This window comes from Lissotriton helveticus, chromosome 8, assembly GCF_964261635.1.
Source record: "Lissotriton helveticus chromosome 8, aLisHel1.1, whole genome shotgun sequence".
Lineage (NCBI taxonomy): Eukaryota > Metazoa > Chordata > Amphibia > Caudata > Salamandridae > Lissotriton > Lissotriton helveticus.
Window position 1 is genome coordinate 951,122,286 of NC_136069.1, and position 14,169 is coordinate 951,136,454.

General features: G+C 46.5%; 1 protein-coding gene across 1 annotated transcript in view; it reads left to right on the forward strand.

Annotated features, from left to right (window-relative positions):
• POLA1 (DNA polymerase alpha 1, catalytic subunit) overlaps positions 1 to 14,169 on the forward strand; it is a 1,864,208-nt gene that overhangs the window by 565,387 nt on the left and 1,284,652 nt on the right. Inside the window, exons 20-21 of the mRNA XM_078657805.1 lie at positions 11,435 to 11,610; positions 12,286 to 12,415. Coding sequence (XP_078513931.1) covers positions 11,435 to 11,610; positions 12,286 to 12,415 — 306 coding nt within the window. The remainder of the gene's footprint in view (positions 1 to 11,434; positions 11,611 to 12,285; positions 12,416 to 14,169) is intronic.

Here is a 14,169-nt window from a genome sequence, read left to right on the forward strand (position 1 = left end):
CGCTTCCCAGCTGGGGTGGGGCGCGTACATGAACAAACTCAAGGTGAGGGGTTATTGTCGCAGCAGGATGCAGTCAAGCACATCAACTGCCTAGAACTAGAAAAGGTGTTCCTAGCCTGATACGGAAACCGGGTGTTGATCCAAAAGGACAACACAACCACCATGTTATACATCAACAAACAAGTAGGAACATATTCAGTTGCACTATCAGGGCTAGCACAGGAAATATGTACATGAGCCATTCCACTAAAAGTAGACCTACTAGCAATACATATCCCAGGGAAGAACAATGTGGAAGCAGACAGACTCAGCAGGCAGACGTCTGCATCCCACGAATGGGAGATCAACCAACAGGAAATACAAAAAGTATTCCGGAAGTGGGGTACACCGCAAATAGACCTATTTGCACCACACAAAAATGCCAACACTTCGCATCCAGACAACCAGACCATCGGTCACAAGGGAATGCGCTATGGATAAGTTGGTCAAAGACATTTACATACGCTTTTCCCCCCCGATACCACTGATACACAGGGTACTCAGCAAATGCAGGATCAGCAACATGTTGCTAATACTAGTAGCACCTCAGTGGGCCAGACAGTCCTGGTTCTCACAAATAGTCAAAATGGCGCAGTCACCAGCACACAGATTCCCATGAAGAAGGGACCTGTTAACAATGCAGAACGGAAGGGTGCTACATCCAGAGCCAGAGAGCCTCAGCCTAGCAGCATGGCTCATGAAGACCTAGAATTTGCACACCTCAAACTACCAGCAAGCGCAGTGGCAGTGCTCAGGGAGGCAAGCAGACCTGACACCAACAAAAACCAACAGAGAGTCTACAAAATATTACAGAAAACTATCTTATAAATGAGTTCCCATCAGTACACCATCGAGACCGCCCTTCATCATCTGGGATCTCTTTAGACACTTGATGAAGGGCGGTCTCGATGGTGTACTGATGGGAACTCATTTATAAGATAGTTTTCTGTAATATTTTGTATTTGTAGTTGGGTACTTTGTTAGTGTCTGTAGACTCTCTGTTGGTTTTTGTTGGTGTCAATTCTGTTCAGGGGATCCAACAGTTAGAGTCTTTAAAAAAAACCCTGGGACCTCCATTTGTGTATAGTAGGCAAGCAGACCTACCACAAGAAAGTGCTACGTAGGAAAGTGGAAAAGATTCTCCGAACGGTGCATGAGGGAGAAACTACAAAGGATAATCACAAAGGAATCCACAGTACTAAAATACTTAACGCATCTACTACAAAATAAACTAAGATACACATCCCTAAGGGTGCACTTAGCGGCGATAGTGGCTTACACAAGAGGAGAAACGGGGAAAAGTTTATTCACCTCCCAAGTAGTAAAACGATTTCTAGAAGGAACAAAGAGAATCGCACCTCCCAAAAGAATACCAGCATGGAACCTCAACGTAGTGCTAGCTCACGGTAAATACAGCCTTCTTAGTGGCTATCACATCACTACGAAGAGTAAGTGAATTGCAAGCTCCAACACTTCAAGAGCCCTACCTGCAAATACACAATGATAGAAGGGTAATGAGAACTGACCCACACTTCATGCCAGAGGTGGTGTCAAGGTCCCACATCAATCAATCAAACAATTCAAATACCTATTTTTTTCCAAAAAACAGCCACAAGCACAGTAAGGGCGCTACACACACTGAATGCCAGGAGGGCTGTAATGCACTATATAGAAAGGACAAAGGAGTGCCGAAAGACAAAGCAGTTCTTTGTATCCTTTGCCAGCAGTTTTTGGGGATGACCAGCTACCAAAAATACCAATGCCCGGTGGATTGCACAAACCATACAACTCTGCCACAAACACGCAGGACAACTGTTACAAGGAGCAGCTCATTCTCAATCAACAAAGAAGAATGGAGCATCACTTGCATTTCTAGCTAACACACCAATTCAAGACATTTGCCGAGCTGTAAAATGGTCTTCAGTGCACAGTTTCACTAAGCACTACTGTGTAGATATCCAAACGAACAAGGAAGCGCAAGTGGGACAGAAGGCTTTACAACACATATTCAGTAACCAGAGCTCATCTTCCACCCAGCCACTACAATAAGCCCGAAAGTTATCGCCCGATCTTTGTTACCCTGGCCAGCGAAGATAATGGAGGCCCATGTCAATCTGACCTTGTCGGGACATTTGGTCCGGTCCAATGCCCTTGACCCCACGCAGAATGGCTTCCGTGCTGGGCACAGCACGGAAACTGCCCTTCTTGTGATGGTAGAGCATCTGCGAGTGGTGTTGGACACGGGTCAGACGGCGGCGCTGATATTATTAGACCTCAGCGCCGCCTTTGACACGGTGTCCCACAGTATCTTGCTGCACCGGCTCGCGGAGATTGGTGTCGAGGGCCAGGCTCTGCAGTGGTTCCGCTCCTTTCTCGATGGTCGATCCTTTTGTGTGGCCACTCCTCCCTTCAAGTCCAATTTTCAGCCGCTGGCCATGGGGGTTCCGCAGGGATCCTCGCTGAGCCCCACGTCATTCAACCTATACGTGAGACCGCTGGCTGAAGTCGCTAGGCAGTGGGGCCTTACCCTGGTCTCATACACCGACGACACTCAGCTGGCGGTCACTCTCAGCGGGGATGCGGAATATGATGCCCCCAGGTTTCAGAATGGACTGAAGGCGGTGGCTACCTGGCTGACAGGGAACTGTCTCCAGCTTAATGCCACCAAGACTGAGGTGATGATCATCGGAAAGAGAGTGGAACTATGGGGCGATCAATGGTGGCCGGCTGAGTTGGGACCTGTGCCTACTCCTGTATCGGAATTGAAAAATCTGGGAGTTTGGCTGGATGCCGGTCTCACTTTTGTGGGCCACACTAAGAAAACAGCAGCATGCTGTTTTGGACTTCTTAGGGGTTTAAGACCTGCCCTTAAGTTTTTTGACGCCCCAACCAGGCAGCTGGTAATCCAGGCTACTATCATCTCACGCCTGGATTATGCCAGTTCTCTCCTGGTAGGAGCTAACCTGGCCGAAATTATCTGCTTACAACGGTTACAAAATGCTGTGGCCAGAGCAATTGTAGGCTTGCCCAGATTCTGCTCTGTGTCAAAAGTCCTCAGCTCCTTGCACTGGCTTCCAGTGAGGAAGCAAATTCATTTTAAAATTCTGTGTCTGGCTTTTAAAATTTTGAAAGGCATAGGCCCCCAAATTATGTCCAGCTTCCTGTCTTTTTATGTACCCACACGCACTCTCCGGTCTCAAGGTCAGGCTCTAGCCGTAGTTCCCAGATTCAGGCTCTGTCGGGCAGGCGGACGCTCTTTTAGTGTTAAGGCTGCAACCCTTTGGAACTCCCTCCCGGCTGAAATTCGCCGGTTGGAGGACCTTATGCTTTTCCGGAAAGCTATCAAGACTTTCTTGTTTTAAAATGTTCTCCAGGGGTCTCAAAGATTAGTTTCTGTTATGTTATGTCCTACCTTGTCACTGCGCCAGGACGCTCCTTCGCTGGAGCAGCTGTGCGCATAATAAAAATCAATAACATAACATAAGGACAAACCGCTGCAAGGTCTATTCACAGCATAGTGAATCCAGAAAGAATCACGCTGCAAAACTTATAATTTCTTACCTGTTGGTGTAGTTTTGCAGCTTGAATACTTTCTGGATTCACTAGCGAATCCACCCTCCTGTGCCAGAAAGATGATACCGGAGGAAAGGGATTAAAACTGGAGTAATACTTTTAAAGATAATGGGAAAAATAAAAGTAACACAAGACAAGAAAAAAGAATCCGAAGATGGCGACCAAAGGTGGGAGCTTCCGGAGGAAGCGCGTCAACGTCACCAAGGACACCAAATGGTGGAATGTCGACGCCCACCTGGCCCACGGGAAAAAACGAGACTTCCGGACCCAACCACTAGATGGCGGCGGAATAATGCACAGCTTAGTGAATCCAGAAAGTCTTCAAGCTGCAAAACTACACCAACTGGTATGAAACGATACATTCCAAGGGCTGAAAATAGAAATGGAGATTTCACCTATAAAGGTTGTGAAAGGCGAAGTGGTGGGTTTAGTTAGGTAGGGGATTTTGATTGATTTGGAAACCTCTAGGTGGAGAAGGAAGATGTTTCTCCACTTAGGGCGTTTTGAGTAGAAGACAGTCTGTTTTCTTGTTGCCATTGACTGCACTGTAGAAGGTATCTGCTATTAGTTTTTCCGGTAGTTGTTTCAAAAGGATGTGTTTGAACTTTTTTGCGTTATTAGAGAGATTTTTAGGATATCTGATGTCAAATACCAACTACTAACGTAGTATTCCCTCAAGACCTACATTTCTTTGAGTAGCGGCTTCTCAAAGCTCAAACATGGGGCATTAAAAACATTAATCTCCACACAAAGTAATTACTTATTATTGCATCTTTTTCTTCACTTTCACATTTTTTCGTACTTCATATCGTATAACAATGTTTTAGGTATATGTATATATTTATCAAAAACAACACCGTGGCTATCATTTGTCCATTGATGTTGTACATAGGCTGCATCTTATTTAAACATATTTATATGTTTGGGCCATATCGCTTGAGTGCAGTGTTGAGGGATTTGTGTGTGTGTGGGGGGGGGGAGACCTGTTTAGATTAAAGATAAAATAAAACGTATTGGTCGTCCAGAAAACCTAGGAGGTGTAAGGATGCGCTGAGAGTTGAGGGCAGAACAGGGTGCTATCCCAAGGGGGCTAGCCCAATGGGGGATTGTCATTTCTTTCTTGCTGTGAACTTTGAGGCCAAGTATAGCAGAGAGTGTTGTGTAGATTGAAGGGAGACTAGAGGACGTGAGGGCTTGGCCATTGGCGGCAGAGTAGCCGACCTGTCTGCCTGGGCCCGATGCCAGAAAGCCTGAACATGAAGGGATTATCTCTTTGCTGGGGGCCAATTGCGTGAGACTGCCGCCCTCAATGGATCCCGAACTAGGCATCGTGTGAGTCGTGGAATTGGCCTACACCACCCAGTCGAGTGCACTGTCTTGCCCCAAACTTCCATGTGTGCTTCGCTACCAACACAGAGCTGGTTATTGGACTAAAAGTTGCCTCAGAAAGCCTCAGTGTTGGCTCAATCAAAGGCAGGGCCTTAAGAGAGTGATGAGCCTGTCTAATAGATGAATCTGAAACAAACAGTAAGTTATAGATTCCTTACCTTAGAATTACCCCCAGGCATCCAACTGGATCCAGAAAGTTTTTTGTCAGCAGAACACCTTCGCGTTGGAAGGTGGTGTCGGTCGACTCTGCGTTCGTCTGTGTCGTGGTTGCCGGAATGATGTCGCGGTAGCTACATAGACGCAGCCCTCGTGTGCTGACATCAGTTTTCTTTTTCTGTGCCAGCAAGCGCAGATCTGGGGAGAGTTACTTTGACTGTGGTTTTTTTAATTTTTTTTTTTTTACTTTTGTCGACTTGGTTGTCTGAGTCCATCGACTCCTGGTGCACAAGGGATGCTCTGCTTCTAGGCTTGAGGTTCCTGTAACCGACTGATGTCGGTGACAGATCCACACCGCGTGTGCCTCTAACTACCTGGAGCGCGACCACAACCCCAAGTCTTGCTCCGACTGCTGAACCATGGCCCCAAAGTCTTTGCATGAGCGGTCCCGAAAGCTACTGGAGGCCCCGCAGTCTGCTCCACGCGAGGTCCTGGTTGCGAAGGAGGTCGAAGGACTGGTCGCGGAGCCAACACCATTCTTCATATAAGTCTTCGCACTCTGGGTCAGGTAAGTCGAAGCACAAGAAGTCCTCGATGAAGCCTCGTTGCTCTTCGACTTCTGCCCCGTCTGTCGGCTGACGCGACAAGGGATGCGGGTGGTGCCCCTCCCGTGGCTCTGTGTGGAGAGCCTGTAGGGTTGGCTCTGGGTTTTCCACACTGACCGGGAGCAACAGATGCCCAGCTTTGTCAGTTTTATGAAGCGATGCACGTCATCTTTGGGCAGCCTGACTCTGCTGGTGCGCTTTCGGGCCCTGAGGTCCCGGCTGGGGGCCCTGGGCCCTCAGCACCAGCGACTTTGGCCTCGGTGCCGCAGGGTCCCCTAGGACCCAGGCCTGGATCCGGATCGGCGCTGGTAGACCTTGTTACACCTCCCCCAGTACTAATTTCACCGGCACCACGTCCGCAACCGGTCTCCACCTCAAGGTAGACCAGTAGTCTGATCCAGCGCAGACTGTTACTTTTGTGCCCCTGTTCTACCCTGGCTCTTTGAGATCAGATTGGCAGCCAGAGGAGGCTGAAGAGGACTGGTAGATGTCTGGGGACCCTTTAACCGACCAATTGGTTTATGAACAGGACTAGAGAGAGGAACTGGGGGAAGCTAGTGGTCTGGATACCCCGCCAGACCTTGGCATGTTGTCTCCTCCTACCGTGGCTACGGAGGAGGGAGCATCATATGCAGTGGTGTTGCGTAGGGCGGCCGAGGCTGTCCACTTCGAGCTACCTACGGTGGCCGTCAGGACTAACCCGAGAGGGATGCTTCAACCAGCAGCAAGCTGCCGTTTAATGAGGAGCTCACGGACATCCTTTTGGGCACCTGGTCCAGGCCCAGCACAGGGCCTCCTGGGGACAGGATGATTCCCCGACGCCACCGCCTGACCCCGTGTGACCCAACTTTCCTCTCTCAACACCCCACCCCTGAGAGCTTGGTGTTCCAAGCCTCTACCACCAAAGGTGCATTCCCTAACGCCCCACCTGATAGAGAATCCAGAAAGTTGGACCACCTTGGCAAGAAAATGTTATCTTCCTCCAGCTTGGGACTGGGGTCAGTAAACCCTGCATGTCTGTTGGACCGTTACACCCACTCTGTGTGGAATACGATAGGCCAGGTGCTGCCCCAGTGCCCGGAGGAGGCCTGTGCCGTGCTTTCCCATGCAGTTGCTGAGGGGAGAGACGCAGCGAAGTTAACCATCCGCTGTGGGGTGGATACCGTTGACTCACTAGGCAGAACGATTTCCACGTCAGTAGCCCTTTTAAAGCTACGCCTGGTTGGGGTCAACTGGTTTTTCCGCGGAGTTTCAATCCACTCTTATGGACATGCCTTTTGATGGCTGTCGCCTTTTTGGTGCCAAGGCTGACAACGCACTGGAGCGCTTTAAGGACTCTAGGCTACGGCCAGGTCCCTGGGCCTCCCCACCACCCACCCTGCGCAGTCTGCCTTTCGTGGCTACGGAAGCGGTCCCCCTCCATGTCCTCCCCAGAGCCACAAGTCGGCGCAAGCTGTGCAGCCTCTCTGCGTGCGGGGACGTGCGACCCAGAGCTGTGGTTCTGGGGGACAGCGGCCAGGCCAGTCAACCACAGCCCCTCTGCAGCTGCTGCCAAACCCTCCTTGTTAGACCATTCGGGGCCACCAAACGCCAATTGGTGGCAGAATCCGTCATCACCTCCCCTACTGGCGCACCATCACGTCAGTGTTGGACTTGCAGGACACTTACTTTCACATCCCTGTCCTGTTGGCCCTCCTGCGTAACCTGCGGTTCACGGTAGGCCACGAGCACTTTCAGTTCACTGTGCTCCTCTTTGGCCTTACCAGCACCCCATAGGTGTTCACGAAAGTGATGGCGGTGGTCGCAGCTCATCTGCGCAGATCAGGGGTTCCAGTCTTCTCCTGTCTCAATGACTGGCAGTTGAAGGCGGGGTCGCCTCAGGCTGTCGTCTCCAGACTACAGCTAGACCTCTTGCATTTGCTGGGGTTCTCCATCAACGTGCCGAAGTCACACCTGACCCCCTCTCCGAAGCTCTTCTTCCTCTGGCGGTCCTGGCCACAACGCAGTTTCAGGTTTATATTCCCAAACAGCGAGTCCGGGATATTTGGGCTATGATTCTGATCTTTCAGCCTCTATCCCATGTTTCAGCCAGGATGAACCTCTGCCTGCTGGCCTCCTGCATCCTGCTGGTGAACTATGCCAGGTGGCCTATGCGGGCTCGGAAATGGGACCTGAAGTTCCAGTGGGCACAACATCAGGGAAATCTGTCCGATTGTGTCCAGATCCAGGAGGATATTGCACACCAATTGCAGTGGTGGCTCACAAACCAGGATTGGGACAGCAGCAGATCCCTCGCCTTTCCCCAGCCAGAGTTCATAGTAGTCACCGATGCATTATTTCTGGGATCGGGCGGCCACATGGGGGAAGCGGAGATCAGAGGTCTCTGGTCTCCGGCGGAGTCAGAGCTCCACATCAACCTTCTGGGGCTTCTGACTATTCGTCTTGCATTAAAAGCGTTCCTTTCCTCTGTTCGGGGAAGAGTGGCGCGGGTGTTCACTGACAACACCACCGCCATGTGGTACTTAAACAAGGCGGGGTGGAGTTGTGGACCCTATGTCAGGAGGCCCTCCTCCTCCGGACATGGCTGGAACATCAGGGCATATCCCTGGTGGATCAACACCTGGCAGGTTCCCTGAACACCAGAGTGAACTAACTCAGCCACAGGTGCATGATGGATCACAAATGGCGTCTTCACTTGGAGGTGGAGGAGAGCCTTGGTTAGATCTTTTCGCCACCGAAGAGAACGCGCAATGTCAGCAGTAGTGCACGTTGGAATTTCCAAGGTGGCACTCGCTAGGCGACACTTTTCATCGCGAGTGGAGTTGTGGTCTTCCATACGCCTTTTCTGCCTATACCACTTGTGCCCAGAGTGCTGAAGATCAAGTGTGACTGGGCCCAAGTCATTCTTGTGGCTCCGGATTGGGCACGAAGAGTCAGGTATCCCGAGATGCTCAACATAGCCACACAAGTGACCATACACATAGACAAAAACTCTACGAAGATAGAAAATTTCAGATTTATTTAGAAACTCCTATATCATATGTAATTTGTAATAAACTACAGGACTAATACACAATGTACACATACAATAAAAAAAATTATAATACTGATGACATAGAGTGACTGAATAAATAGTGCACATATCAACAAAACAAAATTCCAAAATATATTACAAATATATCACATATAACAATTATATATGCAGCGTGGCTCCCTCACATTCCAATTGCTGCAGCCTTGACTTGAATTGAATATTGGAGAATAGCAGTGAACTTCTCCTTGCCTCCTTTTTCAAACAAAGCTTGGCCATTTAAGATTAACTTTGACATCCGAAGGTGGATTTATCCCCCTCTATGCGAGTTGCTTAAAGGATAACCTCACGAATTATGCCCAGACATTGACATTTAGATCGAATCAAGTGAGTGGCTTTACTGAGCGTATTCCTTACTCTCCTTTTGTCCTACTACCAACGTGGAAACATTTAACATGAAAATCTCAGTTCTCAACATGGTGAGAGATGCTCATAGATGGATTGACTTTGCCACTGTAAGTGGACTTCCTGTCTGCAGATTGTGACCCACCAAGACAACGTTGGTTACCAGAGAGAAATCTTTCCTCTTGTGCTCTTGATGTATCTTGGGAGTTGATCCAAACAGGTCTCATATCAGACGTATGGGTTACAGAAAAAAGCTCTTTGCATGAACAATCGGAAGCGATGGGCCTTGGGATCAGTTGTTCCTTCATTCCCAATTGCTAGTTGTGTGTGTGTGGGGGGGGGGGGGGGGGGGGATGTAATGCCGAACCACCATTAACATGATGGTCATCGAAGGAGTCACTCCTAAACGTTGGATTCAAAGAGCTACCAGGGTTGAGCTTTTTTTGTGTGTCTGGTCAGATGAAACCTATAGGTTTCGACTCGACTTGGGAGCAATAATGATAAATTCCTGGATACTCTTTAATCAAATGTGCAGTAATGAAATAACCTCCCTAATTTGAACATTCTGAAATTTCAGAAAATACATGACATTGTAAATCCTCTGAGGCTGGAGGTTAACCTGTTATCCCTGGGTCAAAACATGTTCACACTTGGCCCCTCTATATGATTGTTAGTAGTGCAGTGTGTTACATTACCTGGCACCTGGCGGCAGGTCTTGATTGGCATGAGAATTACTCTACAAAACATATTTCGGCACGAACACGTCCCAAACATACTGTAACCTGTATAGGACCCGATGAGCATTCTGGATATTCACAATTGAGTTGAGGGGGTCGGTGTTAAGCTCCTAGCAAAATCGCTCAGTTTATTAACTGGAATTGGCTTTTTTCCCCACTCAGTTTCGATTGTTTTCCCAGGTAGAAATGGGGGATTTTGCTTCCTTTGTTATGCTGTTTCTTATCTTTCTTGAGCACCTCCTCAATCTCCACAATTAGCTTGTCACGGGGTGCAATTTTCGACTGCGTGCCCCAGTGTTTTGGCCCCCTTTGCGTTATTTATTTATTCATGGGGCTTCAGTCGCTTTTCGCTTTCCGATTGGAACTCACTCGGAGGGTCAGAGGTTGGCACTCAATTGGTCATGGTACAACAAGCTAATTAGTTAGCTTGAGAACCCGTAATTAATGCAGGTTAATTTGAAATACAATGGTAGACATACCAGAATATCAGGATTTATTCACTACACGCACCAAAAAGGTGGGGGGGGGCAGCGGGTGTCTTGAAAGCGCTCTATAGTGAGTGGGGGTGGTTCCTCTCCACGCAATGCGAAGGCACTGTATTGCGCTTAGATGTATGCGACAGGGAGTCCCCAAAGGTCTCCTTCCTGCGCAGTGTGTCTTAAAGGTGCTTTATAGCGCAGGAGGTGGTTCCTCTGCTCATCCCCTTTGCAATGCGTTGAGATCTACTGCTTAGATTTATGGGGGGGGGGGTTGTCCCTAAAACTATGTAAGTCCCTACATTTCTCTCGCTGGATAAGTGATAGAGGACTCATTGTTCATGTTATAAAACTTCAGCCTGTCCATTATATAGTGTAGGAGAAGTCAGCTTTTGAGCATTTAAACAGAAAACGACTGAGGATATTTGTAAATCGAAAATGGGCAGGACAGGTCAGGGAAGGGTGTTGCTAAGACGTTCTTCTCTCCTCGTCCCCTTCTTCCTCCAACGAAGAAAATGTAAAATGAATAGGATGCATGCTATATATTGGTGATAATATTTTGTAATAAAGGCGGCCAGTTAAATTAATGACTAAGACATGCTTGTCTGGAATTTATATTGATTGGCGGAATTAGTAAAAATCATTTTTGACCATTCTAATGTACATAAAGTACCGCAAAAGCCCATTTTAGTATTCCATTTAAATTATTGGGTTATTTTTCTTTTATCTGGATTGTTTAAAATGAAATTTAATTTGTACATTTGGCTAGTGCTGAAAAGGTCTGAACAACTTAATTCAAGTAAATATTTCCTAGATGAATTGCTATGGTTAAAAAAACATTAACCTTTACTGATGGGATTTTTGGACAAAAAAGGTGGGGGTTTTGTGTACCAGGAGAAGTCATTTCTGTGTGTAACTTGATATGTATAAAGATTTTGAATGCTGTTAAACTTTTCATAACATTTTTAAGGGATGCAGTGTGTGTTCCAACAGTATGTTTAAATCACAATTTGTTTTTTAAAGGGCCGGAGTGGCTTTGCTGAAAGGAATGCTGCCTGTGGTAGAATGATCTGTGATGTGCAAATTTCCGCTAAAGAGCTGATTCGGTGTAAGAGTTACCACCTGTCAGAACTTGTCCTTCAAATTCTGAAAACTGAGAGGATTGTCATGTCAGCAGAAAGTATCCGCAACTCCTACAGGTATTGGACTTTCCTTGTAGCGTTAAAGTACTCTACCTTGTACATTTCTGGCAACTATTTACAGGTGCTGAGAAATTGCAAATTGGACTTTTACTTTTTCTATACCATCTTTTAATTTGATTGCGAGCTATCGTAAGCTTATTTTTAAGTTCCAAAATACCTTACATTTTTTTCAGTATGATATCATCTACTCATTGAACATTAATAATCGTGAGTTGTTGCCCGTCTTTAGAGAGAAATAACTGCACGTGAGTGTTCAATTTTCACTGACAAATAGTTGCTGTTTAAGGCAGCTTTGAATTTTACATGAGCAACTTCCACCTGCTGGTATATAATGGACAAAAAAGTATGGTCGATGACCCACTCATTCCCGAGAACATTGTCATGTAAAGGTAGGATAAAGGCATCTCCAAGTGTGATGGTTTACAGTATATGTGGTTGTAGTAGTTTGGGTATTAATAAACATCCATTGTAAATTTCCAGAGGAAAGTCTGTAAAGTGCTCATTGTTTTACTTGCTAGTTAAATTCAAGATATTAACTTCATGTTGACAGAAGAAAATCGATTTAAACTAGGCTTTCCCGTATTTAACTGCATGTTGCCACTTCACTGTTTGCTGTTCCCGATTATTCATTGCTTAATTTTAGTTGCACTAAGTATTTTCTTTCCTTTATAGCGATTCTCCGCATCTTCTCGACATGCTGGAGCACACTTGGATGGATGCAAAATTTATCTTGCAAATCATGTGTGAGCTGAATGTCTTGCCGCTTGCCCTGCAAATCACAAATATTGCAGGGAATGTCATGGTAATGTCTGACCTCCTATTAATTAAATTAATCCAATAACATTTTGAATATTTTTAGCTGTGCCTTCTGTGACCTTAAATCTACTTTAATAAACAAAGTTCTATTTTTAATGGTTTCTTAATGATTGTTGCCGTGACCGAATTCTAACGGGGTGTTACCATTATCAGGATATGGGAGCCACAAACTTGCAAAAAAGTATTCTGTATACAGAATTAATGTTTTAAAATAATTGAAAACATTTAATAAGCAAATACTGAAATGTTCAAGTTCATAACTCTCTAAATAAAAAATCAGTTGCCTAAGTAACAGTTGCATTAAAATAGCCTATCTTATCAATTGAAATGTTAAAAAGCAGTTAAGTCAATGTACATAGTAGTTAAATTTTTTTTGTATTTCTTAAATTCAAGTATATTGTTGGGGCGAGAATGTCCTCTGCATCGCATACGTGCAGTTAGCTGAGCTAACCGGTCTAGGGATGTCCATGTTAATGCGCAGCACCAGAAATAGTTCTGAGACCTGGACCTTTGCACTAAGCATACTCTATTATCAACAGGGGGCTACTATTCGTGTCCTGGGTTGTTGAATTGATGCGGTTGTAGTAGCATACTTTTTTTGCGATTAGTCCTTGCCAGACATTTACCGGGTCTCTGAAAGGAGTGTAACCTATCAGCCCCACTCTGATAAAGGTCAATTCAGTGTAGCACCTAAATGCTTTCGCTGATGTGTATGTGGATTCATTGTTGTAGGAACGTGGATTATGTGATATGATTGTGAGACTTTGCTAAGTAATGTCGGAATCCTCATCCGTTCCAGTTAGGTTTCTTTAAGAAGGCCTTGGCTCAGTTCTGCATAGCTGTGATGTAGAGCTGTCGGGCTTAATCAAAGAAACAAGTGTAAAGCATTTAGAAGTACTAAAACAACTCTTAAGTAAAACACGACACAATAAAAACCCAACACAATCTATAAAAATAGTGTACATTTATCTCAAACTATACACTAAGGTGACAAATCTATCTAGGGGAACTGGAGATATGATTTTTAAAAGGTAAGGGAATTCTTCTGTTTCAATACAATTTTCTAATCCTTGGTTCCTGAGCCCACGGGCTAGAATGACTACCAATCCTCTTGGACTGCTACAAGAGGTATGGAGACAGGGACCACTTTGGTTTGGTGATGCGGTTACCTGTCTTGCCCAGCAGCCTGAGTTCTCACAGAAGGTTTTACTAGAATTGTGATTCAAGCAAATAAGTGGTCTTGATGTGGGGATTGAGAACGCTGAGAAGATGCTAAGGATGCTGAAGATGTGGAAGAGGTAAAAAGAGTGTTCCTGGAGAAAACCTTTGGTCCGCACACTTCAGGTGTCCCCTTCACCTTGAGGACTCGATCTCACTCAATGCCCCAGTTAAGTGTAGTGCAGGTCCAGTTGCCACTGGTTGACTGGTCCCCGGTTAGTGTTCTCAATCAGTTGTCCAATGGTTAGGGCCTCTTTCTTGCAAGAGGACCAGGGTCCACTCTAGCGATAACCACAGGCCCACGGACTTGGGCCACCTCCGGTAGGCCTGGGCTCGGTCTCCTAGCAGGCACTTCCACAGCGGGCAGGTGATGGGGGCTCTCACAAGTGTAGGCTTTCTTTAGCTTTTGTACCCCTGGTGCTGAACAGGAGGCTAGCCGGATAGCCTTTGGAGCCACTTCTGTCCTTGCACACCTGGGTGCTTTTTCTACGAGTGTCCACTACTGGCAAAGTCCTATTTGTG